Source organism: Telopea speciosissima, chromosome 2, assembly GCF_018873765.1.
Source record: "Telopea speciosissima isolate NSW1024214 ecotype Mountain lineage chromosome 2, Tspe_v1, whole genome shotgun sequence".
Taxonomy (NCBI): domain Eukaryota; kingdom Viridiplantae; phylum Streptophyta; class Magnoliopsida; order Proteales; family Proteaceae; genus Telopea; species Telopea speciosissima.
This window is the reverse complement of record NC_057917.1, coordinates 12,523,989-12,548,709: the sequence shown is the minus strand read 5'-3', so window position 1 is coordinate 12,548,709 and position 24,721 is coordinate 12,523,989. Positions and strand designations below refer to the sequence as shown.

Sequence of the window (24,721 nt, the reverse complement as noted above, 5' to 3'; positions counted from 1 at the left end):
ATAACACAACCAGTATATAACAAAGCCATCCTTAAAAAAAAAATATGTAATAAGAACTATAAAATAACAAAGAACCTATTGTCAAAGTTAAATAAGTTAGATAGAAACACAACTTTGTAAACTACGAGGTTCTCTAGATCATAAAATATCAGTTCCCGTGACACTACCATTGAAGTTAAAATGGAAATATAGATAAGGGACTTGGTGGATTCGAACCACCATTCTCTTGAAGTATTGAATCATTTTCCGCACCCCAAGTACTCTACCAATTGAGCTAAAGACCCATAATTAATAGGGTTAAATACACATATCCCCCCCCCCTAAAATGTACCCAATATTCCTCATGCACTCCTAAGGTTCTAACAATTCCACACGGACCCCTTGAAAATTCCACGTACACCCCCTACTTTTCAACCTAAAGCCATTTAAGTCCACGCCGTTAATTTCAAGCGTTAAATACTAACAGATCTGAAATTTAAGAATATAATGTACAATTATACCATTGCTCACAGATTCTAGAAGAGGATGTTTGGATCTCTCAAATGTGAATTCTGAATTTTCTTTTACATAATAAAATCTGAATATTTTTCTGCACAGTGAATAACATCATAAGTTGATCTCTATTCCTCTGTATTTTTTAGCAGAGTAATGGCCAAGGTACTAAAACTCGGGTCTCGGTATAAACTCAGTTCTTGGAAAAATCGAATCGAGTCAAGGTCTTGCCGAATTGGTGCATTTTTCTTTTTCGTTGAGTTAGGTAAATACATAATAGATGGGTCATTTCCATGGATCAATTCGAGATTTGGACCCGAGATCCGAGATCTCGTCGAGATATGTCGAGTTACCTAATAGAATAAGTTTTCCATCTAGTAATGATTAGAGATTTTGAGAGAGAGGGAGAGAGAAGGAATCAAAGGAGGATGCGAGCGAAGAGAGGGGGGGGGGGGAGAGAATGAGGAATCCAATAGATTCTAGTGATGAAAATAATTTTGAGAGGGAGGAGAGGCATGTGAGAATGAGAAGAGGGAGAGACGTGAGAGAAAGAGAGAGAGGGATGGGGGAGGGAAAGAGGGGAAAAGAATGCAACAATAGAGCTTCTCTTCCATATCATGGCCATATCGGCCTCTAATGAGAATCAAAAAACAATGACACCCTTAACTAGCTTAACTATCTCCACCCTGTCCCTCACTATCCTCCTCAACTCTTCCATAGGGACCCACCGAAGGTTCAGCCTTCCAATCAACGCATAGTGGAACTTCTGCACCTACTCTTCATATGCCCCTAGTGGTATATTAATCATCCTTGTTATACTTCCTTCATGAATTGGCTCTGGCAGGAAATCCACATTAGGTGGCACACCTGCACCCACCGCCATGGCAAAAGTCTTCCTTGATACAGTGTGATCTACACCCAGGTCTTAGGAGTTCAAAGGAAAACAGTGGCATCATCTACCAGTGCTTTCAGGTTTTCATTATTGTTTGATGTTATTTGTTCTCTCAACTGATTTTTAAGATTTGCATTACCTAAACTGCCGAATTGGAGGTTGTGAAGCAGATACATAACAATGTATGACGACACGTGCATATTGCTCCACCAAACTTTCATTAACCCGAAAAGCTCCACCAATATATGACACGTGCATATTGCTCACTGTATTTTAGTTGCATTTGTTTAATTAAGTTTCGTCATGAACAAAGAATATATATTATTCCTTTGCAATAGGGTGAAACATTCTAGAAAATGCATCCCAACTTAATTACTTTGTCTAAGGCAACTTCTGATTGAAGAATTCTTATCTGATTTAGACAAATTCTCTATTCTTTCCTAACCAAAATCAGGATTAGGATCTTCTACGGCCTGCTGCCCGTAGCAGCCGTAGCAGCCTCCTAATGAGGCACGGCGCAATGGCCGTCTTACCTATGCTCGGGCAAGGCACTCTGGCAGGGGTAAGGTGGTCATTGCACCTCACCTCATTAGGAGGCTGCTACGGCTGCCACGGGCAGGCAGGCCGTAGAGGATCCAAATTGCTCACGGTGATGGTGAGGGATTTTACTCCTCTCCATTTCCCAATCTATTATTTCTTGTAATTTTCCCCTTGAAAATATGACCAAATCTAACAGTCTGTATTTAAAGTCCAACTTTTAAATCCTAATTAAGCCTGGTTACACCAACCCCTAGACTAACTCAAGTTGGTGTAACCAAACCTACCCCTAAACCATGGTTTAAATCAAATTCAAACCAATTTGGATCCTCTACTGCCGAGCTGCCCGGCAGGACCGTGCTGCCCAGACATGGTGCTATATGATCTATCAAACATTCAGCCATCATTTTTATACGTTTGTTTTGCAATCTATATTTTGCATTCAATTGATATTCTTAACTATATTTTTATTTTTTGGTAATACTTAACCATTTAGATTTTTGATGAAACTGTAATCCCAAAAGGAAAATGTGTTCACAAAAATGCAACTTATGTATAATGAGATTAATGCCATTATTGATATAAATTAATGTTGATAAAAGATAATAACATACCTGTTACAATGTAATTAAAGCACCTTAAAAGAAGGTAAGAAAAAATAAAAACGCACCATTCATACTCATAATATAAATACAAGTACACAGATTTCAAAACAAACACAAATTCATCCGATCCACACAAAAATAAAAAGTGCCGAAGCGAGTAAGAGAAAGAGAGAGAGAGAGAGAGAGAGAGACAATGGCTTCCAATGGGACATGGATGAAGATGGCAGTTCTAATGGTTTTAACACTCTTACTAGTTACCCATCTAGAGAAAGCTGAGGGATTTAATTGGTTTGATTGGGATAAATGGATTAGGGTTATCAAAACTTAATCAGGCAACTAGCACCACCGGCATGGTGAACACTGGAATTGATAATATCATTTGATTGACATTAATGGCAATAACACATTTTTGCACACATGGAAACACCATTTTATGTTGCAGAAAAATAATGTATAGTTAAGTGTCACACATTCCCTCACACTCCCTTGGCCCCTTTTGAGATTAAAGGTGGAAAAAAGAGGAAACAAGGTCAATAACAACAACTGTGGTTCCTCTCGTTTTAATTCTCTATGATAATATCAATCTGTTATGAATAAAATTATGATATCAAAAGCAAGTTTGCTTCCTCTTTCATTTTTTTTTTACGTTAATTGATTTTTTCTATTTTAATTTCTAACTAATCTTTCACTTCCTAATTTCATTTGTAATGGCTCCATTCTAAAACAATACCCTATTTTTAAAGTAAATAGATCTATACACACAGATCACACAAACCCTAGAAGCAACAGACTCAAAATTGCAGTGTTTTCTTCTTATCTCAGAAAAGCAAAAAACCCCTTAACGAATTACACATTGTTCCGTTTGTCCTTTAAAAACCCCAATAAAATGAAACCCTACTAATTTTCAGTGAAAATGTTACACCCGCACCCCAAATATACCCAAATACTCCGGGGCAGTCTAGACCTTTACCAAGGGCAATGCCTAAGTGGCACTGGCCAATACTTGTAACCCCAGACCTAAAATATTATATAAGAATCCCTTCAAAGTCCTGATAGTGTGGGCCAAAGCCCCGCAACTTTCCTTGGAGTTTGAGCCTTGACAGTAGCACCGGAGTCACGGGTTTCCGGGGGAAAACTTTTTGGGAAGAGAAAATCTGGGTTTTACAGAATTTTGTTTTTTTTTTTTTTCAGGTTTTTATTTTTTTAAATAAATGATGGAGATATTTTGGTAGTTCTCTGATAAGGATTTCTTTCAAATTAAGAATTAATTTAAAGACACTTTAATTAGCATAAACACTGAACAGAAAGAATTAATAGAACAATTGAACGGCAATTGCATGGTATTGCATTCCAATTTGCTTTCTAACCCATGATTTTGGATATTAATAAATTGATTTCCCCCACAAAATAGGACGGGTTAATATATACTGAGCTAGAATTACCAAACATTGGTAAGTGAACCCTGAAGTTAGAATTCTGTGATAGGCTTACTGCTCAATCCTTTCAACTAGTGATGAATGATTTATATTAAGTTAGAATTACTGATGCATTTTGCACTGAGATTCTTATAAATTCACTGTAATAGGCCTGATTTTAGGGCTTTTCATGTTGCAAATGTAAGGATTTTACCTCAAAAGTCCAGCTTAGTGCAAGGGGATTACTAGTGATTGCAAACAAGAAGGTAATCTCTCATTCTTTCTATCTCTCTCTCGCTATCTCTCTGTCTCTCTAAAAACTGGTACTCCTGTTGGTTGGGTCCCCCTCCATTTGTCATATTGTTTGCTGGAATCCGTATTGCAGTCTCTCCGTGGTCATATCCCCCCGTTCATCATCACCCTTCTTGTCTCTCTTTTCTCTTATGTAGGACCACATCCCCACAAGCCAGGGAAGCCAACCCCAGTACCCCCCACACACAAACCAACAAACAGACAGAGAAAGAGAAAGAGAAAGAGAAAGAGAGTCTTGTTATGCATTTATGCACCTCCATTGGGGTTCCTAACTGAGTTCTGTCTTAGCCTTTAATTGCCTTTCAGACCCAGAAATTTTCTTTCTCTTTCTCTGTAGAGAGAGAGAGAGAGAGATTGGTCAAAACCTGCAGCAAGCCATATCTAATAATGCAAGTGTCAACGTTCGACTTGAAGGCACTTTGTGATACATCTCTTGGGAATTGTGGTTGATTCTCCACTCATGTTCATGTTCATGTTCAGTTACATCTTCCTTCACTCGAGCTTTTAATTTTTTAAATTTTGTTTCTATTAATCACTTGGGAGTTTGAAGTTTAATTTTAGTACTTTAAAATCTTAAATTATTAAGTGGAAATAAGGTGGAGGTAACCTTACTATCGATCACTTCAAGTCTTTGCTGCTGTTTTAATTACATATCGCATTCTCTGAATCAATTTCCTTATTTGATTGTGTATTATTACTCATGATATGATAGCTATGCCTTCCTAAGTAATTAAAAGTGAAAGAAAAAAAATGGTTGTGTTCCTCATGATATGATGCCTATGCCTGCCCCAGCAAGCAAAAGTGTAATGGCACCCAAAAAAAAAGTTCTTGGTGTTTATATTGGGGGGTTTTGGTTAGGTGAAGGTTTGGACATGTTTAGGTATTTATCATTCATCCAACATGTAACAATCTACATGTCAAGTCAATGCAAAAAAATTATGCTTGAAGTGAATGAATGAATTAATGATGATAAATTATGGAGAGAGAGAGAGAGTCTACATATAGTTTTCTTTAACCTTTTTATTAATCTTCTTTGTTGGTGTATGTGTTGTATACTTGTAGTTAATCAAAGTATGACTTACAACTTTATAAGAGACCCGTTTTCCTAAGTTAGAAGAGAGAGTGTCTGTAGTGAGACGATATAAATAGTTTTCTTTCTGTTGCATGCAATTGATTCTACTGCTGTGAAGCTTCTCTTTGGATGCCTATGACTATGAAGAATCAAGGGGAAATCTCCTACCAGGTCTTGGATGAACTGGTGCTAGAGTGTCAGAGGCATCATGCTACTCTATCTTCATCCAGGTTTCCCCAGTTACTATTGTCATGTTCCAAACAACCAGATCACTCATACATTTCTTTAAATTAATTACTTTGAAGGGATCTTTGGTACTTCTTTGTTTTTTTGACCCTGAGACATGCTTATAGCACATGTTGCATGTAGAATTTTTTATTGATAAGTAGCATATGACCTTTATTAATTCAGCTAGATAAACTTTGGATTTACTAATATATGCAACAAATTATGTCGACATCCTGTCCTTGGAATCGTGAGGGGTGACTAATTCTTGTCCACATACTTGCTCATCAACAACCTTTACGTGGTTGATCTTTTTGAATCTTTTTCTAAAATTCAATTTACTAATTACATAATTGAAGTGTTTACTAGAGGTAGTTGAGCTTTGATTTCATCCCCTCTAGATTGGTTTATTTGTTATTAAAACTTGATTCTACATCAGCTAGCATTTAGAGTTGGTATAGGAGATGATTTTCTTGATGTTTCCAGGTCTGAATGGTGAGGCTTGGGATGAGATGAAAACGCAGTATTTGTGCATGGTCTCCATTCGGGGATATGATGTTAATTATTGTTTCAATAATTACGGCACGTTTGGGACTTCTAGGCTTGCTTTTCCAAAGATTCTATCATGTTACTCACCTGATAAACTTGGGAGTTGAAGCACAGCTAATTAATTTGGATAAGTGTTGACGAAATTCTGTTGCTTCCATTGGATTACCACTTGTGATCTATTAATGTTTGCTTTGTGATATTTTTTTCTTTTCTTTTCTTTTATTTGTTTATTCTAACTTTGTTTGACACGTAGAATGAAATAGCTGATTGTGTTTAGTATTATCATTGAAGCATGGTTTCTGGCATGGTCTCATGGTAAATTTCAAATTTTACTTGTTGAGTCTTTAGCTCAAATTGGTAGAGCACTTGGAACATGAGGATGTCTCAAGCAAGTTCTAAGGGGATGGTGGTTCGAATACACCAAGACCCATTTTTTCATATTTTTTTATTAAAAATAATTTTTAATGTCCAACCATCCATGGTTTTATATGTATTTTAGTAAAAATGGTAATTTTGTACTTTATATTAATCAATACAAAACTGTTACAGAATCAGGTTTTATCAAACACCTTTCAGTATTAATAGTGTTCTGGATACGTTTCTGGAACAGGTTTATCAAACATCTTTCAGGAAGCCAGTAAGGTTATTTTGGTAATAGTAACACCAAAATACGTTTTTACTCAGAAACAGCACAGAAACACTAGTAACGTTGTCAAACGGTGCCTTAATGTTCTTTGTGATCAACAGAAAAGTTAACAGGTTCTCCAACATGAAAATTTTCAGTCTGGGTTTTTTTTACTTTTTCTGGGAAGGGCTATATACGGATCTTTTTTAAAAAAACTCTGATTGAATTGAACCAACAGATATATTATCCTCTCATGAAGAGGACACAAAACTGTAAGTGATCCAATCGTAATGACTGGTTTGCAAGTAACGACTCTGTTACATGTTAATAAGAACTAGGCCTCTTAAGTTGTTTGCATTCAGTGCACCCATATTCTCCAAAATAATAATAATTAAAAGAAAATATACTGGAGCATGAGAGACTTTCCTGCCTGCAGAGTGCAGACATTATATCTTTCCAACACAAATTTTGAGGAACCTTCGATACAGTATCCTATTGAAGGATACAGAAATAATTCAAAGAATGGCTTAGGTTTCCCAGCTTCAGATGACTAATCTTCTTCGGATCAGCGTGGTAATGTTACTGGTCAATTATTTATCCAAGACAGGTTCCTCTCTCTCTCTCTCTCTCTCTCTCTCTCTCATCTCTTCTTCCACATTTTTTTCCCAGCTACTGTCAATTTTCTTTAAAATAAAAGGTTCTTCTGCTATTTCTGTTTAGGTTCCTTCAACAAGAGAATATACCTGCTTTCTCTGCCCACTTAGGTTTGGCTGCATTAGGAGATATTGGATCTTGGCAAACAGAAAACAAGGTGAGTTTGGTAATCTCTTCCAGGAAGTACTGTTCATTTTCCTCCATTTTTCGAATTTTTGGAATCATTTATATTGGGGGGTTGGTTTTGTACCTTAGGGGATTAGTGTTTCTTTATATTGTAATGTTGTAAAACCGCTATATATAAGTAGGCTTTTGTAATTTCTTCATCAGCTCCTTTTTTCAGTTTTGTTATTTGTGAGCTTTAATGGACATTCTAACAGTCCTAGAGATTGCACCGAAGAAACTAAATATCGAAAAGTATTTTAACATTGTGGACATGTAATGCAGGATTCAAATTAAATCCGGGTAATCTTACATATGAACTTTAAATTGCCAGCATCTTGAAAATTTCCTTACAGAGGCTTGGTAGATCTGATTGTTAGAGGATCCAATCATCTAATTCTCAATTTCTCATGTCTTTTTATTTTCATATTATCTTGTGGGTTTTCTAGGTCAATTCTTGGTTGAGAGTTATCTTTCTTAATTATATTGTTTGTCTAACCTCCTCAACCATCCATATTCTGATTTGATCATTTCCTTCACAAACTAGCCCAAAAGTGATTAATGCTTTTTAGATCTAATTGTTAGAGGATCCAATGAAATCAGAATATGCTGTCCCTCAAAACCCTAAAGCCAACGCAAAATAGAAAAACCCTAAAAAAAAATTATCCACAAATCGTAAAAGATAACAAGAAAATAATTATAAAAAATAAGGGTACGAAATTACCGAAAACTGCTAAGAAAATATTATAAAAGATAACAAGACATGACATTTAAATAAGAAATAAATGGTAAAATAATCAAATGAAAAAGTAGCCGCGAAGCATGAGTTCATGCACTTATATAATAGTATGATATATATTTTCCCCCACTATGCTCCATCATCCTCATCTCCATCTAAAGTGAATAAATGGGTAAATAATCAAACCATATCTACCGCCGCCTTTCATTGCTTTATTGTAGAAGGTGGTGTCATCTCTTATGATTTGCCACGTACGTGTACCATAGCATGTACACTTGTCACCAAAAAATTCACTCATTTACACCAATTATAAGGATTTTGTTATATTTTATTTATAAAAAAATAAAAAAGGAATAGAATTTAAAAAATAAAAACAAAAACTAAAGTTTTTTAAGGGGGCACATTTAGGCTACGTTTGTTTGACAAGGAGAATGGAATAAGAATTTTGTGGGACCAGGTTCCATAATGTAGTGGGTTGGAAAACAAGGGTGAAATTTTTAGTTTTCCGATTAATAGTAATCAAAGTCATTTATTTTTTTAAGAGTTTTGATAATATAGAGGTAGAATTTTCAAGTGTCACGTCAACAGACAAAGCATTTAATGTTGTTTTCTGAGTTTTTGTAAATTCATTACCCCATGTTGAACAAATAAGATTAGAGAGCGATTTTTTAAGTGCCACATCAATACTTTCCCACCTCAATTCTCCCATACCACCTAAGTCCCTGTCATACAAATGGGACTTTAAAGTTTAGACTCTAAATTAGAAATTTATCCCCATATTTTACAGTAAAAACATTGTTAATCATATGGTAATGTCTAACTATATGAATAGCATTAAGGTCTTTCATGGATTAACTATATGTCAAATTATATTTAAAAATTCAATCATATGCCCAACTTATATTCATTTAAGCTTGTGTATTTTGGATGGTGTTGATGATAATTTTGGTCACACACGTGGTTGAGTGCAAGGTACGTGTGCCAGAGCCAGTGAAAGCTCGAAGGATGTGATTATAAAACCACCGATCTTACAGCTATCAGGAGAATGCAGATTACTCTCTTGCCTTGATTGCTCCAAGGACATTCAATAAACACAAATGTAATGCTAGGAATGCTTGAAAGGAAGAAGTACATGAAGAGAAGAAATTGAAATTGGAATAATCTAAAATTAAGTACTTGAACAAATAAGAACATACTAGTGATCACTGATGAGCATTGTTACACTGTGACCTTAAGGGTCAACTAAATTCTATTTCTATAGATATGGTAGAGGGGTCCATCCAATTCTCGTTTGTCCCTTCCTACCTAGTTCTTCTCTTTAGCGCAGGGTAGATCAACTTGGTTGCTCACAAGGCTCATAACCTTGAGGTTACGAGTTCAAATCCCGTCTCCACAAGTTTTTTTTTTTTGAAAAACCAAATGGAGGTCTGACTGTTAACTAGTTATTAATGAATTTTTTTTCTCTTGGCATGCCGACGAAGATCAAATGCCAAGGATTGATACCCTGTACACCCCTTTAGAATCACAGCCCAAACTCAGGCTCGAGAGACCTCTGATTGAGATACGAAGAGCAGCCGACTTGGCAGCCACCCTTTGCTCTTTCTTTGAACTCTCACTAGCTCACGGGTTCTTATTGGGGGATCAACTAGACTGAGAGACCTGAGTGAGTTTGTTGAATACCCGTCCACTGGTAGGCCCCTCGCCAAATGGAAAGAACACGAGCAATGGCGATGGCTCCATGATAGCACATTCCCATCTATACTGATTGACTGCCTCCATTATGTTGTTGCTAGCAAATACCACTCTTTTCGATTTTGGGCCTTCCAAATAATTCCCACAGGAGACCCGGGTCGATTTTTTTTCTAATCCTTCGATAAAAAGATATGAGGATGTAAACCAGTAAATCTGGTGCGATTTTTGGCAAAGGTCCATTCTTCTTTGTCAAGTTTTCTATACATACTCGTCTCTCTTGACATCCAACTTCTAGCAGTTTGAAAATTGTTTCACTCTCCAAGCTTTCCCTATAGAAGTTATAACCGCTTGAGTGACCGATTGCAACCGCTAACGCTAGAACGTGACAGACCGATTGTAACCGCTTTAGACCGGTTCATTTATGGTCCAGGTGCCTCTTGGGCCTAGAATTTACTGGCCTGGATCATTGACCAAAAATTGGGAGGTATAAACAGATTGCTATTTTTTTTTTCTTATTTATAGAATTTTAATTGAGATCAAATTTATGGATAGTTAGGAAATGATGGACTCAAATTACGAGCCATATTTTATGACTATGTGATAGATATTAAATTTGATAATTAATATGTCCTTACTGCTACCATCAACCCATATTTTACAAGCAAAGATAATAAATTTGAAATCAACTACTCCCAAATTTGTTCATTGGGAAATTTTGGCCTCCATGATGATTACCTTGGAGATGTCGGATATGGAAAACATAGTGAGAGGCCAGGAGGGGATGGAATTAGGAGAAAATGGGATGAGATAGTAGAAGGGGTGAAAGGGTGTGGGAGGATTAGATTTACGCCTGTAGATCCTTTATTTCCTTAACCAGTGTTATCAGTTATTACCAAAAAAATAAAAATAAAAACAGCTTTATCATTTTGAGCATTGCTTGTATAGGACTGCAAAAAGGGATGCAAGAGAAGATATGAGAACGGTTAACAACAAAAGATTTGGGAGAAAGTTTTCTTTTACCCATAGAGGATAGCTCATCCATTATCTTAGGGTTCACAAACCCCTATAGGGTTTTAGTTTATTCCCAAAATACCCACTCAATGCCCTCTCCCGCCTTCTCCCATCTTGATACAAAAAATTTTCTCCTCTTTTTTAAAAAGTTTTAATTTAAAAAAAAAAAAAAATTAAAACAGAAAAATAGATAATAGAAGATTTGAAGTTCTCCCCATAGCACACATAGCCTCTGTTGTGCCACAGGATGTGCACCGCACACCTTGCAATATAGCACAGGATTTTTTAGCAAGGCAGTTCTATGCAACGTTCAAAATATTGGTATCAGGTACCATATTGAAATGATGGTTATAAAAATGTATCGTATCAGAGAGATGCAATATACGCTAAAGATATGTATGAAAATAGTCAATAAATGTATGGAAATTTTTAAGATATGTACAAAATATAGTTTTGAAACCTAAAATAATATAAATAAATAGTATACAAAATATATTATGTATAAAAAGAAGAAGAAAATATGAAGAGACAAGTGCATTCAACAAATTACATATAAAAATACGATACGTATTGAGTAATATCGGTATCTACCTATGACTAGACACAGAAGCATGCTAAAAAACTGTGTTGTTCCCATGGAAAAAATAGAAATCTCACCTAGGACGATGCTTGCGCACACAATCCCATTGATCAGTGCGCATATGCAAGCTCTAGAGGCCCGGACAGTGATCTTTTTCCCTATAATGATATAACTAACTGAAAATTCTTAACAAATATATTAAAATGAAAAGAAAGCAGCTCACTTGATGAAGATACTTTCACCTCTTATTGTGGTAATCAAACTTTTCAAGTAATGTATATTTCTCTATTCAAAATTAAAGAAGTAATTACCTCAATAGAACAAGCATTTTGCCACCCTCTTATCCTGTGATGGCAAAAGTATTATAGGACGCTTCTATAAGATGGGGCAACACCTGTATATATAGTTTAACCACATGGAAGGCTACTGTGGCTACCGAGGTCTGCAGTCAAAGAAAAGGAATAATTCGTTTCTCCTTTGGTTCATAAATACCCTATTAGATTCTTGTATTTTCCAAAATATCCTTGTAGATTCTGTTTCTTAATTTGGCTGTCAATCAGGTAATATGAACATTCTTACAATCCGGATAGCAGCAAAACTTCATTTAGTTATATGAGCCATTGTTTTATAGATCACCCTCTTAATTAACGAACTGTCAAATTTCATCGTCTAGAATGGGAGAAGGAACTGTGAAGTGAAAAAGGAAAGGAGGGAGGTGGAAAGGATTTTGATCCTCTACGGCCGGGCAGCCAGGATGTGGCCTCACACAGGCAGAGGCAAAATGAACGCCCCACCCACTGCCCAAACACCCTGCCCAGGTGAGGCCCATGCCCTGCCTATGTGAAGCGGCATGCCAGCTGCTCGGCTGCCCGGCCGTAGAAGATCCCGGTTGAGGTAGAAGACTCTGGCTTCTCACTCCTTTCTCTCACCGTCGTCACCGAAGTTCACTTTTTAACTTTCTATTTTTGCACATGACTCACCGACAGACCAACTTTCAGAATCCCATGTAAACGGGTGGTCACAAGTTTTATGGTAGCCTAGCTAAAAGGGGAGGGTGGGCGAAGAAAAAGTTTACAAATTTCACATGCCTATGATCCTATGGACCTCTTCCAATCGCCCCATCCAATTTCTGTCCAAAGTAAATCTATTTTACGATTAGAATTGTTAAAACAGTATGTATATTCCACTGCAAGAGTCCGGATCCTCTCCAGCGTGCCAATAAGTACAGTGCACATCGGACGGCTGGAGCTGTCCAGCACATGTTCCTAGGACAGTTTCAATCGTCCAATACACGTTGGAGATGATTTTTTTACCACCACAATGAGTGTAAATATATAAAAAAGAGATCGATCATCTATACATGGAATATCCAAACAAAGATAAAAAATAAATTAAGAGAGAGAAAGAGAGCACAGAGATCCCAGATATCATTTCCACTTTAGAGTGAGGGAGACTAATTTTTGTGTAGATTTTTTGGTTAGCTTTATGAAGTCTCCTCAAGAGATTCACTTTTGTATAGAAAATTTGCCCTCCTGGCTTTTGGATCTAATGCAGCTGGATGCATTGGTTCATTATTACTATAGACTGTAATTTTATTCTTTTAATTTAATCCTTTCTTTTTTCTAAAAAAAAAAAGAAAAAAAATGAATAACAATTAATAAGCTAAATTTCTTAATAAAAAATACATGTTTGGCAACGCAGAATTCTATTTCCGGTCTAAAAAGAAATAGAAACATATTAGTTATGCATAGTAATTTCTATTTATGAAAATTATATAAAATTTTAAAAATGTCATCAAATACCTAAAAATTTGGTGGGGGTGGTGATGGCAGTGGTGAAGAAAGTATTGATGATGGCAGTGGTAGTGGTGGCGATGGAGATGGTGGTGGTAGAAGAGGTGCTGTCACTACTGGTGGCGTTGGTAGCGGTGGTGATGCTAGAATTGGAGGTGGTGTTTATTTGTAAAATTATTAATTTTCCGATTTGCCCACCTAATTAACCATGTACTCCTTAAAAACAACTCCTTCTCCCCCCACCCCCTCCCTGGCAAGTTGCAATGGTCCATGACCATGAGCTGTTTTGACTCTTTTCTTTTTTTACTCGTAGGCCTTGCTTGGTCTTTTGTCCATGATTCTCACATGCCTTCACTTATTCCATTGCCCCATGTGGGTGGCTATGGGGTGTGTCATAACATGAAATCTGGAGTTTGCTCCGTCTGGCTGGGCCACGAATTTTGTTCGTTCCAGAAAAGGCCAAAAAAGTAACCACTCCATTCACTCCACACTATGGAGCATGGACAGATATGTACTACTGGAAAGTTTCCCTTTTGCGTCGGGCCCACCATCTCATTGATCTCCTCCCATCACCACCATTTGGCTATTTCCCGTCCCGTCACCGTCATTCTCACCGTCAGGTCCGAACCCCAAATATTTGACAAATCCATCCTCTCCTCCCTTCCCTCTCCAATAATTACTTACCTTTGTCGAGTGAATCTGGAAAAGAAAATCCTGACACAGAACCACCTTCCCCTTCTCAGTCCTTCACCTCCCACTCCCAGTGCATGATAGCATGACACCAGTTGGTTGAGTTTGTTCACTACAGAGTATAGAGAGTCCAGATTCCTTCCACAATATACAATGAGAACAATCCCCTCACATTACCATTTTTACCCTTGAACCCGTGATCCTCTTTATTAAAAAAATCTAAACTCATGTGGTGCTCCACAACCTCCAACTGTACAACCGCTCCGGATTTATACATTTTATATTTTATTTGCCAATCCCGATAGCGATCGCGTTATTTTACCTACAATCGTGTAAATGAGAGAGAGAGAGCAAGCACTGTAGTGACGTGGAATTAAACAAACCAAAATAAAACACGAAATTGAAATCACAATCCTGATGGCTGAACCCGAAATACATGCACATGATGATGATGATGATGATGCCATACCCCCATCCACTCATCCAGGAATAGCAGATGGTGATGGTTTGCTGGACAATACATGATCAACGGTCAAGATTAACGAAACCCCCATCCACTCATCCAGGAATAGCAGATGGTGATGGTTTGCTGGACAATACATGATCAACGGTCAAGATTAACGAAACCCCTCCTCCACACAAAATACAAGAAAGAAAAGAAATATCATCCATTCCTTTCTGGTTTAGTACTCTGTACTGGGCAACTGCTCGTGAGAGTGGCTGATGAAGAAAAACTCGTACACAAGCCCAGCAAGGCCTCCTCCGATCAGTGGACCAGCCCAGTACACCCAATGGTTTGTCCATGTCCAGCTCACCAACGCCGGTCCGAAAGAGACAGCCGGGTTCATCGACGCCCCATCGAAAGCTCCACCGGCCAAAATGTTGGCTCCCACAATGAAACCAATCGCTAAGGGTGCTATGGTCCCTAAGCTTCCCTTCTTTGGGTCCACCGCCGTCGCATACACTGTGTACACCAGCCCAAAGGTCATCACTATCTCGAACACGAACGCGTTCCACACCCCAACCCCTGACGACAATGAAAACGCCGATGTCGTCTGCAGTCATAAACACAAACACAAAATCTCCTCTTTATCTTCCGTTTTCAAAGCTAGAATGTTTTAAGTTTAAAAAAAACAGTGGAAATCGAAAACTAACCATGCCGCCGGTGGCGAACTTGAGAAGCAAGCAGGCGACGGTGGAGCCTAGAAGCTGAGCGATCCAGTAGAGAATACCACGGAGGAGAGTGATGTTACCACCGACGAAAGCTCCAAATGTGACAGCAGGGTTAACGTGGCCACCAGAGATGTTAGCTCCGACGGAGACAGCAACGAAAAGACCGAAAGCATGAGCCAAAGCAGCGGCCACGAGACCGGCAGGGGTGGATGAACCATCGTCAGTGAGCTTGTTGAAGGCCATGCCAGAACCCTCGCCTGCGAATACGAAAATGAGTGTGCATATGAACTCGGCCAACGCGGCCTTCAAAGCGTCCGGGTGAGTCGCTTCCTCGGGTCTACCCACTGAGATCCGAGAGATCGGCATCTTCAATCACTGGTCAGACGATCAAACGGCACTGCTAGCTGCACACTGGGACTGAAGAAACGGAGAGTCTATTGATCTCAAAACTCGCTCTTTCGTTGCAAGCAGGATCTGATCTCCACATCTCTTCCTCGTTAGCCTACTTATATTGGGTGACCAAGCCTACTCTTCACTGGCTATAGCCGGTTTTCCGGTCAAACCGATCGACACCAAAAAGCAAATGGAGAAGGTGCAGCACTGCACTTCTGCACCGCACTGGAAAATAATGATTTTTCCTTCTGTGATATATTTTCTTTTTTTGTCTTTCTAATTTCCTTCTCTGCACAGCCCGAGGGAACCCCAGCAACCATTCGTCCGAACAAATACAGCTACGCAACTTTCACCTCCAAAGCATTCTCGAAGCGCCACGTGTATATTGTACATAAGATACAGGTAATGTGGGACTCTCTTGCGATGTGACAGCCCGGGTTGGCTCTTTCTGTCCAGTCTGAATTGAATTGCCTATAGTGTCTAGAAGGCTCTAATGAGAAGAAATTAAGATGGATTAGTATTAATTAAAAAAAAGAAAACCCTTTATTATGTAACTAATCACTAATGTCCTTTTTTATTTATATTCTTTAAAATAAAATTTTAAAATGGCATCTATTGCCGTTGTCCGATCCGTCCACGGATGAGTCCACAAAAAATCGAGTTAGAACAAAGAGAGCCGGTGTGGCTTTAACCAAGGACTCTTCGATGCCTAAGTCAGGTTTCTAGTATGACAGTAGTTCAATGTAGTAAAACAATTAGATGGCATCTAAGCCTCATACCTGGGTATTTATAGAGTGACTTTAGACGATTATGGGAAGAGTCCTTGTATGGCAAGAGTCCTTTTTAAGTAGGAGTCTTTTTTACGGAACTATATTAGGAGAGTTACTCTAAGTTTGGTAAGAATCCTTATTTGAGTGTGATACGCTCACGGATAACTGTTCGATCCAACTGAGTCAACAAATCCCAAGGATATTGGGATGCACTGACATGGTTCCACGATTTAGGCAGGACACGGTTATAGACTTATTGTCTTGGGTTTATGGCTCGGTGGAACCGACCCTCAAGCTTTGGGGAGAATATCCGACCCCTAGCTCTAGGATGTTCCGAGCGTGTTGAGCTCGGCAAGAAGCTCGAGCACAAGCGACTCAATCAGGTCTTGGAGCGAAGAAGGCTTGGCCTGGTGTCCGGTTGTGAAGGACTCGCCCTGCTTGCAGACCCTGGCGGACTCGGCACGTCTGCCAACCGTGGAGGGCTCGGCTTAGCTGTTGGCTGTGGAAGGGACAGCCTGCCTATCAGGCGCGTAGGGCTCGGTTTCGGATGCTCTTTAGTGGATCCTCCGGTCCCTCTTGGGTCGGCATTTGGTTCTCCCACAGACCGGGTTCTTCCCCCCTTGTTTTTAGACCAGCCATGTGTCGCTCGTTGGCTGGTAGTTGCTTTTATGGCTCATCAGCATCTATGGGAATATACGTATCTATGGGTCTTGAAACTTTGTTAGGATTCCAATCCGATGGCTTTCAGCTCGATAGTACTGTGGAAATAAAACTCCTCTTTCTCTCAGAAAACAATTCTTATTGTGGGATGTTTTGTTCATGTCTGCTCCATAAGGGAATCTTTGGTTAGAAAAATAAGAATGGAGAAAACAAAAAGGAGTTTGGATAAGATAAGAAGGACAAAATACTGAAATTTTATTTTGGTTCATTGATTCTAAATCAAAAGAAAAGGTTTCCATCTTTAACCATCTTTTATTTACCAGAGTTTTCTACACTTTTCTAATTTAACTACGTTTCCACATTTTAATTTCTTTCTCTACCTTTTCTGTTTTTTATTTTATAATTTCTTTTTGACTTTTGAACCTCGTCACTTCACATTAATAGCCACAGTTGGGTAGCGTTTCCTGAATTGGTGTTTTACATCTTTACCCCCTTGGATTTGATATCTGTAAACAACCAAAAACTATAAAAATCCATCAACCAATATATCCGTTTCAACTATTAAACCTTTGATTAAGCTTCGCAAAATTTAATTCTCCAAGAGTCTTTCCTTACATTTTTGTCTCCATTATGACAAATTTTTTTTTGGGTAAAGCTCCATTATGCTATTGATCTTCTATATAATTTCTTACCTGAAAAAAAAAATCTTACATATTTCGAAAGATAGAGATATCAAAAAGGCAGTTTGGTCGTTTGGAATTCAAGATTAGAAATAGCAAAAAAAAAACAATCAATTTGAATCTTCTTTCTTCCTTTTCAGGCTTGCAAGGAACATCCAAATTCAAAGGTTAAGTGGCTTGTTGGAATTTTAAATGATTTTAAAATATAAATCAAAATATTCATTTTTATAAATGAATTGTTAGATGATTTTATTGTTTTCTAATAGAAACCTAAATGACCAATGAGTGTGTCTATTGGAAGACTTGTTTGAATGATTAATAAATCAGTCTTGTGGGAAAATACATGAATTATGAATATATCATTTGGACACACCCCTTAGTCGTGTCTCTTCCTCCGTAGTCTGTAAATGTCAATGAGTTAGTGAGTATAGCCTTATGGACTCTCTACGTAATCACATGTGGAACTTCAACCTATGTGATTTGAAAGTTGTTTTATCTTGGAGGTATAAATGCATGGTCAATTTAGATTACAGAATTGAGTCATCTAAAAACCTTAAGGAGAGTATCATTTGATGTGACTCAATGCTACCTTTACTGTTCGGGTATCACAAGAGGACGTGTAATGGTGCACCTCTTTCTACAAGGATATTTATGTCATACTAATTAAATAAGTCTCATTCTTATTGCTCATTATATTATGTTTCTAATCTTATACTTTCTGTCCATTTTTTATATTCCAACATCAACAAATATTTAGGCGTCATTTGGTTAGAAATGTAAAAAAGCGAAAATCTAAAACAACGCAGAAAATGAATGGAAAATCACAAACAACAATCACATAGTTGCATCAAAAATTTTATGTGATTTGAAAAAATTGTCTACGTCCATAGTTAGATGAGATCTACTTCACTAACAATAGAGAAAATAGGTTTTGCTATACATTTGTAGCAAAACCTTTTTTTATCTATAAGCAATCTTAATGGCCCTTTGGAATTAGCCCCACTTATACAAACAATGGAATACAAGAAATCGTACCCCGAACAAGAAGTAAATTGAAATTAAATTTTAACTTGTAGAGTGGAATGTATGAAAATGGAAAATTCTTTTTTACTTTTCTAAGTAGAACAAAAAGGAGAAAAAAAATAATTGGTAAAATAGAATGGATGAAAAAGAAAAAAAATCCTTTTTTATTTTCAAGAAGAAAAAAGAAAATCACCTTAACCTTCAAAGTTTGATAACAAAAGATTTTTCTGGTCTTGACCGTATTTGTATTTGTAGTTTGCAAATCATTTTTTTTAATATAACTTAGACTTATGTATTAGAGTGTGTCCAACGCAAGGAATTTGAGTTACAAAGATTAAAGGAGTGGAAACTGGCCAATTTGTCTACACACTACAGACAAGGTCTTCCTTGCCAAGTAGTCAGCCACGTTGTTAGTCTCCCTGAAAATGTGACAGAATGTACATTCACGAAAATGAGGAACAAGGAACTAGATATCATGAAGAATATTAACATCTCTAAGGGGGGGGGGAGTATTGGTTGATAAAAGATATGCTAGCTCCTTGCAGTTGGTTTCCACCTGAATGCTATAGTTCGCAAATCTACTTGTATCACATGGAAGGGTGATGGCACATCTATCTGTTGTATATATATATAAGGGAAAGTGTTCTCTGTGCCTCCTTGTAGTTGGTTTCCACCTGAATGCTATAGTTCGCAAATCTACTTGTATCACATGGAAGGGTGATGTCACATCTATTTGTTGTATATATATATAAGGGAAAGTGTTCTCTGTGCTGGGGGTGCAAGCTGCCCCCAGACACATGGGGGTGGGCGCAATGACCACCCTGCCCCCCTGAGTGGCAAGCCCATGTGTTTGGACGTTAGGAATATGCAGTATATCAAATTTCAAAACCCTTCCATGTATTGACATCTTTGTTTGTATTTTCTTAGCAATCTTTGTACTGAAGCCTTTGATTTTTGGAAAGCTCTATTGCTTTGGGCGAATTTCATTTCAATGCAAACTTGACATATAGGCTGAGGTTCTTGAGGTCTCCATATGACAATAATTTGTGGTCTCCAGCTTGCCCAGGCCATAGGACTATTCCCCAAGTTCATTTTATAAAGTTTATTTTACTTTACATTCAGTGTTTTGTAGTTCTTGAAAATTTTCCTTCACAGAACATTCGCTTTATCAATGAAGTGACAATGTGATTGGACTCTTAGATCATCATCACACTTTCATCCTCTGTTTGACGAGATTGAATTTACCCTCCCCTATACCTGTCCAATGCTACGAATGCCATGGTGAAGGAAAACGGCTGACAATATGACCAAGTAATTACAATTCCTTCTTAAACCATTTCTGAGGGGATCTGGCTCCTCCTGAAGGAGCTCAGCGCCCGGGGGCATCCAAGGATTGAGCTGTGCCGCACACATCTCGTCGCATACTAAGAGGTGTGTAGCATAATATTCCAACAGTTGGATGCTCCCTGGGCGTGCCGGGGGTTTGTCTAATTGTAAATAAGGTTGATTATAAAGGATGTGTTTAGTGGTAGCCAAGGTATGAACAAGTTAATACAAATTCAACATTGGAGTATTGGACAGGTAGACTCAAATCCTCTGCTCAGTTATATATGGGGCTGATAATTAGTATTTATTTAATTGGAGGGTGTGGGTAATGATTCTTGTATTCCCTAGTTTAGCCTATTAGCGAATGAGTAGAGCAAGGATAGAGAGAGATCACATTGAGGGTTGACGTCTTGTATTCCCTAGTTTAGGTTGTGAATTAGAAAAATTCTAGGGTTTATATTGAGGAGTTCTAGAAATTTTATCCCTTTGTTTTCCCTATAAATCGGTAACAATGGAAGTTATTAGGAAAAAAACTTGTATATCTTTATCATTATTAGTGAAACTGTTCGTAAATATGTGATTTTGTGTGTATACAATATATACATACGTAGACATGGAATGGCGGCTATACACAACACACATCACACGCACACACCCAATGTGGGACTAAACCTATGCACCCAGTGCACACAGCGCAACTTTTTTTGATGAAAGTGTAATCACACAAACCACACACCAATCCCAAAAGATTAACCGACCTATAGGACCGTGGAATGGCGGATATACACTACACACCCGATCTGGGACTAAACCCATGCACTTTTTCTTGATGAAAGTGTAATCACACAAACCACACTCCAATCCCAAAATGTTAATTGACTTTTAGTAGATAAACACGTATTAAGGGCCTACCCATACATTAATCCACCTTGACCCATAGAGCATACCAATGAACGACTGAGATCAAGGCTTTCGCATATCTTACAAGGATTTATGGGAGAGTGGTCTCTGAGCTGGAAGGCCAAGGAACCAGCCAATGGTGAGGGTGGGGGATACTTTGTCAATAGGGATCTAAGCATGGTTTGAGGAATCAGTATCAGATCGGCCTTGATATCAGTAAAGGCTGATATTGATTTGGTGGATTGGTACAACTTATGAGTAAAAATGTAAAAAAAAAAAATTTGATTTTTTAAAGAAAACACGGGTAAATCTTTTTTATCCAGACTAATACGAACAAATCTGGATTGATATCGAATCTATATCGTCCGAGACTGATACCAATTGCTAAATGCCTGGGTCTAAGAGAAGAAAGAATGTATCAGTCATTGTTTTAAGTATTAATATCAGTCACAACCAATATCGATTCTGCTATAATACAAATCAGGTCATATTGAGCATAAATTCCAAAACAAACTATTTTTTTTTATCGATACTTTCAACCAATATCCATATTATATCTGTTAGCGATGAGCATTTTATTAATCACAGAGGTTTAAGGATTACTTGAATCGAATGGAATCACAGCAGAAGGGACGATCGAAGGCGACTTGTAGTTACGAGCACAATGCGATCTCTACAGACTTCTTTACAGAGAACTCCACACCACAAAACCCTAGGAAAACACAAAACTTAAAAGAAAGAGAGATCTAATTAATTAATAGACACTAGGGTTTATGCCTTATATTTATATATAGGTTAAACCTTGGGATAAGCCAATCAGAGGGGGGATCGATCACTTAAGTGACCGCCCCCTCTTTCTCTCTCTCGTTTTCAGCTCAACCGGCCTACCCCATGTGGGCGGACCAACAGGGCCTCAGGCCCGGCCGTCACCGATTTACAATATCAATATGCTAGTGATATCAAAGGGATTATTCTTGAGGAAATTAGCTACAACAAATGTGCTTTGCTTTTAACTTTGTCACGTGTCGGCCATTTATAGACTTAGATTATTCTTGGTATATTAGTTCCTAAAGATATTTCCCTTTTGAAGGAGGTATGATTATTTCAATAGAGTTAAAATATGGGTAAAAAGCTTGGTCCAAAAACTCAAACGAGAGAATTATTAGAGAAAATTGGAGGGAAATGATTGTGAGAGAGAGAAGGTTTGTTTTCACTTCTTATAGTACTTCCTGAATACGTACGATTGATAGTAATTAAAGATAGGAAACGAAAATAATGGAGATGAGAACAAATTTAATATAGCACTTCAATCACTCTCACTTGAATCCTCCAGAGCTATATCACTTCAATCACGCTCACTTGAATCCTCCAGAGTACCTGCTCTGCGTTTCTCAAATTATGTGGTCCAAAGTTTTTCGGGCTCGGAGTTTGGACTCACCATAGATGTTTCCTTTTCGGTTTTCCTTGATTCCTTTTCTATGAATCTGATTGGGACCACTTTGCACTAAAATAGGTAGGGCTTTCAACAGCTGGCCGGCCCAAACCGGTAGACCTGAACGAACCTCCGGTTAAAGCCTGAAACCACATTGACCAGTTAGTGAATGGCCCAGTGTTGGATGAATAATTATCACCTCCAATTCTTCTAATAGGGGGAGTGGACCCCACCTTGGGCAGTGTTTTCAGGCAGAGGGTAGGATGGTCATTTCCCCTCACAAGTGAGGAATTGGAGGAATTGGAGTGGGCAGCAAATTGGAGGGAATAACAATTTGTGTTAGATTTAGATTGATTATTTTTTCATGATTCTTGATTGTAACGCAATGGGCGCCTCGACGGAATCAATTGACACGAGTAACCATTTGGGATCAACTGTTTATAGCCCAATTAGCCTGTTTATAGGTGGATCAAATTTGTTTGACTTATTGAAAATTCATTTATAGTCCAAGTAGTCTAATAACTAATTACCGCAATTAACTTGACCCTCCCAATCGCGGACCATTAACTGACCAAACGAATATAAACATGTTCATGCGAAACTTATGAGGCCCGATTAACTAAATGGTGCGGCAAAGGTTCAAGGTCTTAAATTGATATGAAGCAATTAGGCCAGACTAAAATCCAACGGTTGACACCCCTAAAATTAGGAAGGGTCGGATTGAAAACCAGGCACTAAAACTACTTAGGCAGTCCAATGTGGGATGTAAACGGATTGAATTCGGATTGGATAGTGTCATATTCGCATTTGCATTCAATTAGCTTTCGGACGGATTCGGATAGTGCTAAACGGATACGAACACGGATATATATCGAATATTTTATTCGTTTACATGTAAATATAGCTTTTTGGATAGCTATAGCCTATCCGTATCTACATCTGTTTAGCTTTTGGAAGGATACGGATACGAAAATGAATTTCAGCTATTCATTTATACCCCTAGTCCAATGCACCCGAATTTTTCAGGATTTGGAAAGCAAAAAAAGAAAAAAGAATAGAATAGAATACACAGGAGACGATTTTCCTTCAGCCATGGTCAATGGAGAATTCCATTGTTTGGATGGTGTTGAGAGGGTATTTGTAACAATAGAAAGGATACATTCAACCCCCTCCCCCCTCCCCACCCAAAAAAAAAAAAGAGGGTATTATTGACTTTCTATCATAGGGGAGACATTAATGACGGAAAATTATTACCTCTAGTTCCTGCCCGGGCCAGTCCCTAGTACCTGTAATAAAGGGGTGGATCCCACCCAAACAGGGGTAGGATAGTCATTGTACCCCCTTATTAGAGGCACCTGGGGAAATGGGCCGGGTAGGGATCTGGAGGGGACAAAGACCCCTAGATGGGTATAGATTTTTTTTTTTTTTTTTCGTGGCACTTTGAGCACCCGATACTTTCGTTAAAAATATAAAAATTCATTAATACTTTCATCTAATTTTTGTCCTATTATATTTTTTGGACAAGAGATCACTACTACCTGATCGTATACCCTCTTCACCAGCATGGGGCTAATGAGAGCCTACCTACAGTATATACATGGATGAGATTTTTGATATTACGATAAGCAAAGTGATAATTTCATGCACTCATGTGTCGATGCGCGCAAGGCTACCTGACAAGGCAATCTCTGTTTCTTTTTTTAGGGGGGGGGGGGGTTGGTTCACAGCCAAGGATGTGGAACCTCAACTAAGAACCGTAATGGGAATTAATAGTTAATACACGCTTAGGTTGATTTTTCAATTCAGTAGCACACGTGGTATTCAATGGCAGTAAAATATAGTTTAATCTGACAGTAGTTTAGTTTTTTTTTTTTTTTTTTTTTTTTTTTTTTTTTTTTTTGAGCAAGAAATATCTAGTTTTTGGCCAATTAATCCGCCAGGGCTCATATGACCCCGTAATACATACAAATCGGGAGATACTGGGGCCCATATTTATAATAGAATTTCTTCTCAGACAGACAGGTGACCTCAAGGGGGGAGGAGAAGTCGAACTCAAGATCTTCAGTATCCTTATGCACAGTAAATATTTATGGATGAGGATGACTGCCCATTTTTTGCGTCATTGATTGTTCCAGTAGCGTATGGGACAGTGACAGGTGTATTAATAATGCAGGCAACGAGATGCTTATGCTTATCCGTTTATTCGGAAATATTTAAAAAAAAGAAAGAAAGAAAGAAATGATATGGTTTTATGTATCCACATAGATGAATGGCCCCATGCATTATAAAAAGCACGTGAATTCTGTCATTGGAGGAATG

General features: G+C 38.0%; 1 protein-coding gene and 1 long non-coding RNA gene across 2 annotated transcripts; one reads left to right on the top strand and one right to left on the bottom strand.

The window, feature by feature from the left end:
* Positions 1 to 1,369: 1,369 nt before the first annotated feature.
* On the top strand, positions 1,370 to 14,593 carry LOC122652337. The gene is made up of 3 exons (XR_006331585.1): positions 1,370 to 1,382; positions 9,648 to 9,654; positions 14,391 to 14,593. It is a non-coding gene; the product is annotated as an uncharacterized LOC122652337 (long non-coding RNA).
* Positions 14,594 to 14,638: 45 nt separating this feature from the next.
* Positions 14,639 to 15,684, bottom strand: LOC122652335 (aquaporin TIP1-1). Its single transcript, XM_043846046.1, has 3 exons — positions 15,201 to 15,684; positions 14,712 to 15,100; positions 14,639 to 14,679 (listed from the first exon to the last, which is right to left on the bottom strand). The coding sequence occupies exons 1-2, from the start codon at positions 15,582 to 15,584 to the stop codon at positions 14,729 to 14,731; spliced, it is 756 nt and encodes a 251-aa protein (XP_043701981.1). The 5' UTR covers positions 15,585 to 15,684; the 3' UTR covers positions 14,639 to 14,679; positions 14,712 to 14,728.
* Between the last annotated feature and the right edge of the window lie 9,037 nt (positions 15,685 to 24,721).

What these genes read in the sequence shown, in the direction of transcription:
- LOC122652335 (XM_043846046.1), bottom strand. Translation starts at nt 15,584, where the DNA reads ATGCCGATCTCTCGGATCTCAGTGGGTAGACCCGAGGAAGCGACTCAC. An exon ending in AGTTCGCCACCGGCGGCATG is followed by an intron (nt 15,101 to 15,200) that starts GTTAGTTTTCGA and finishes TTATGACTGCAG; the next exon opens with ACGACATCGGCGTTTTCATT.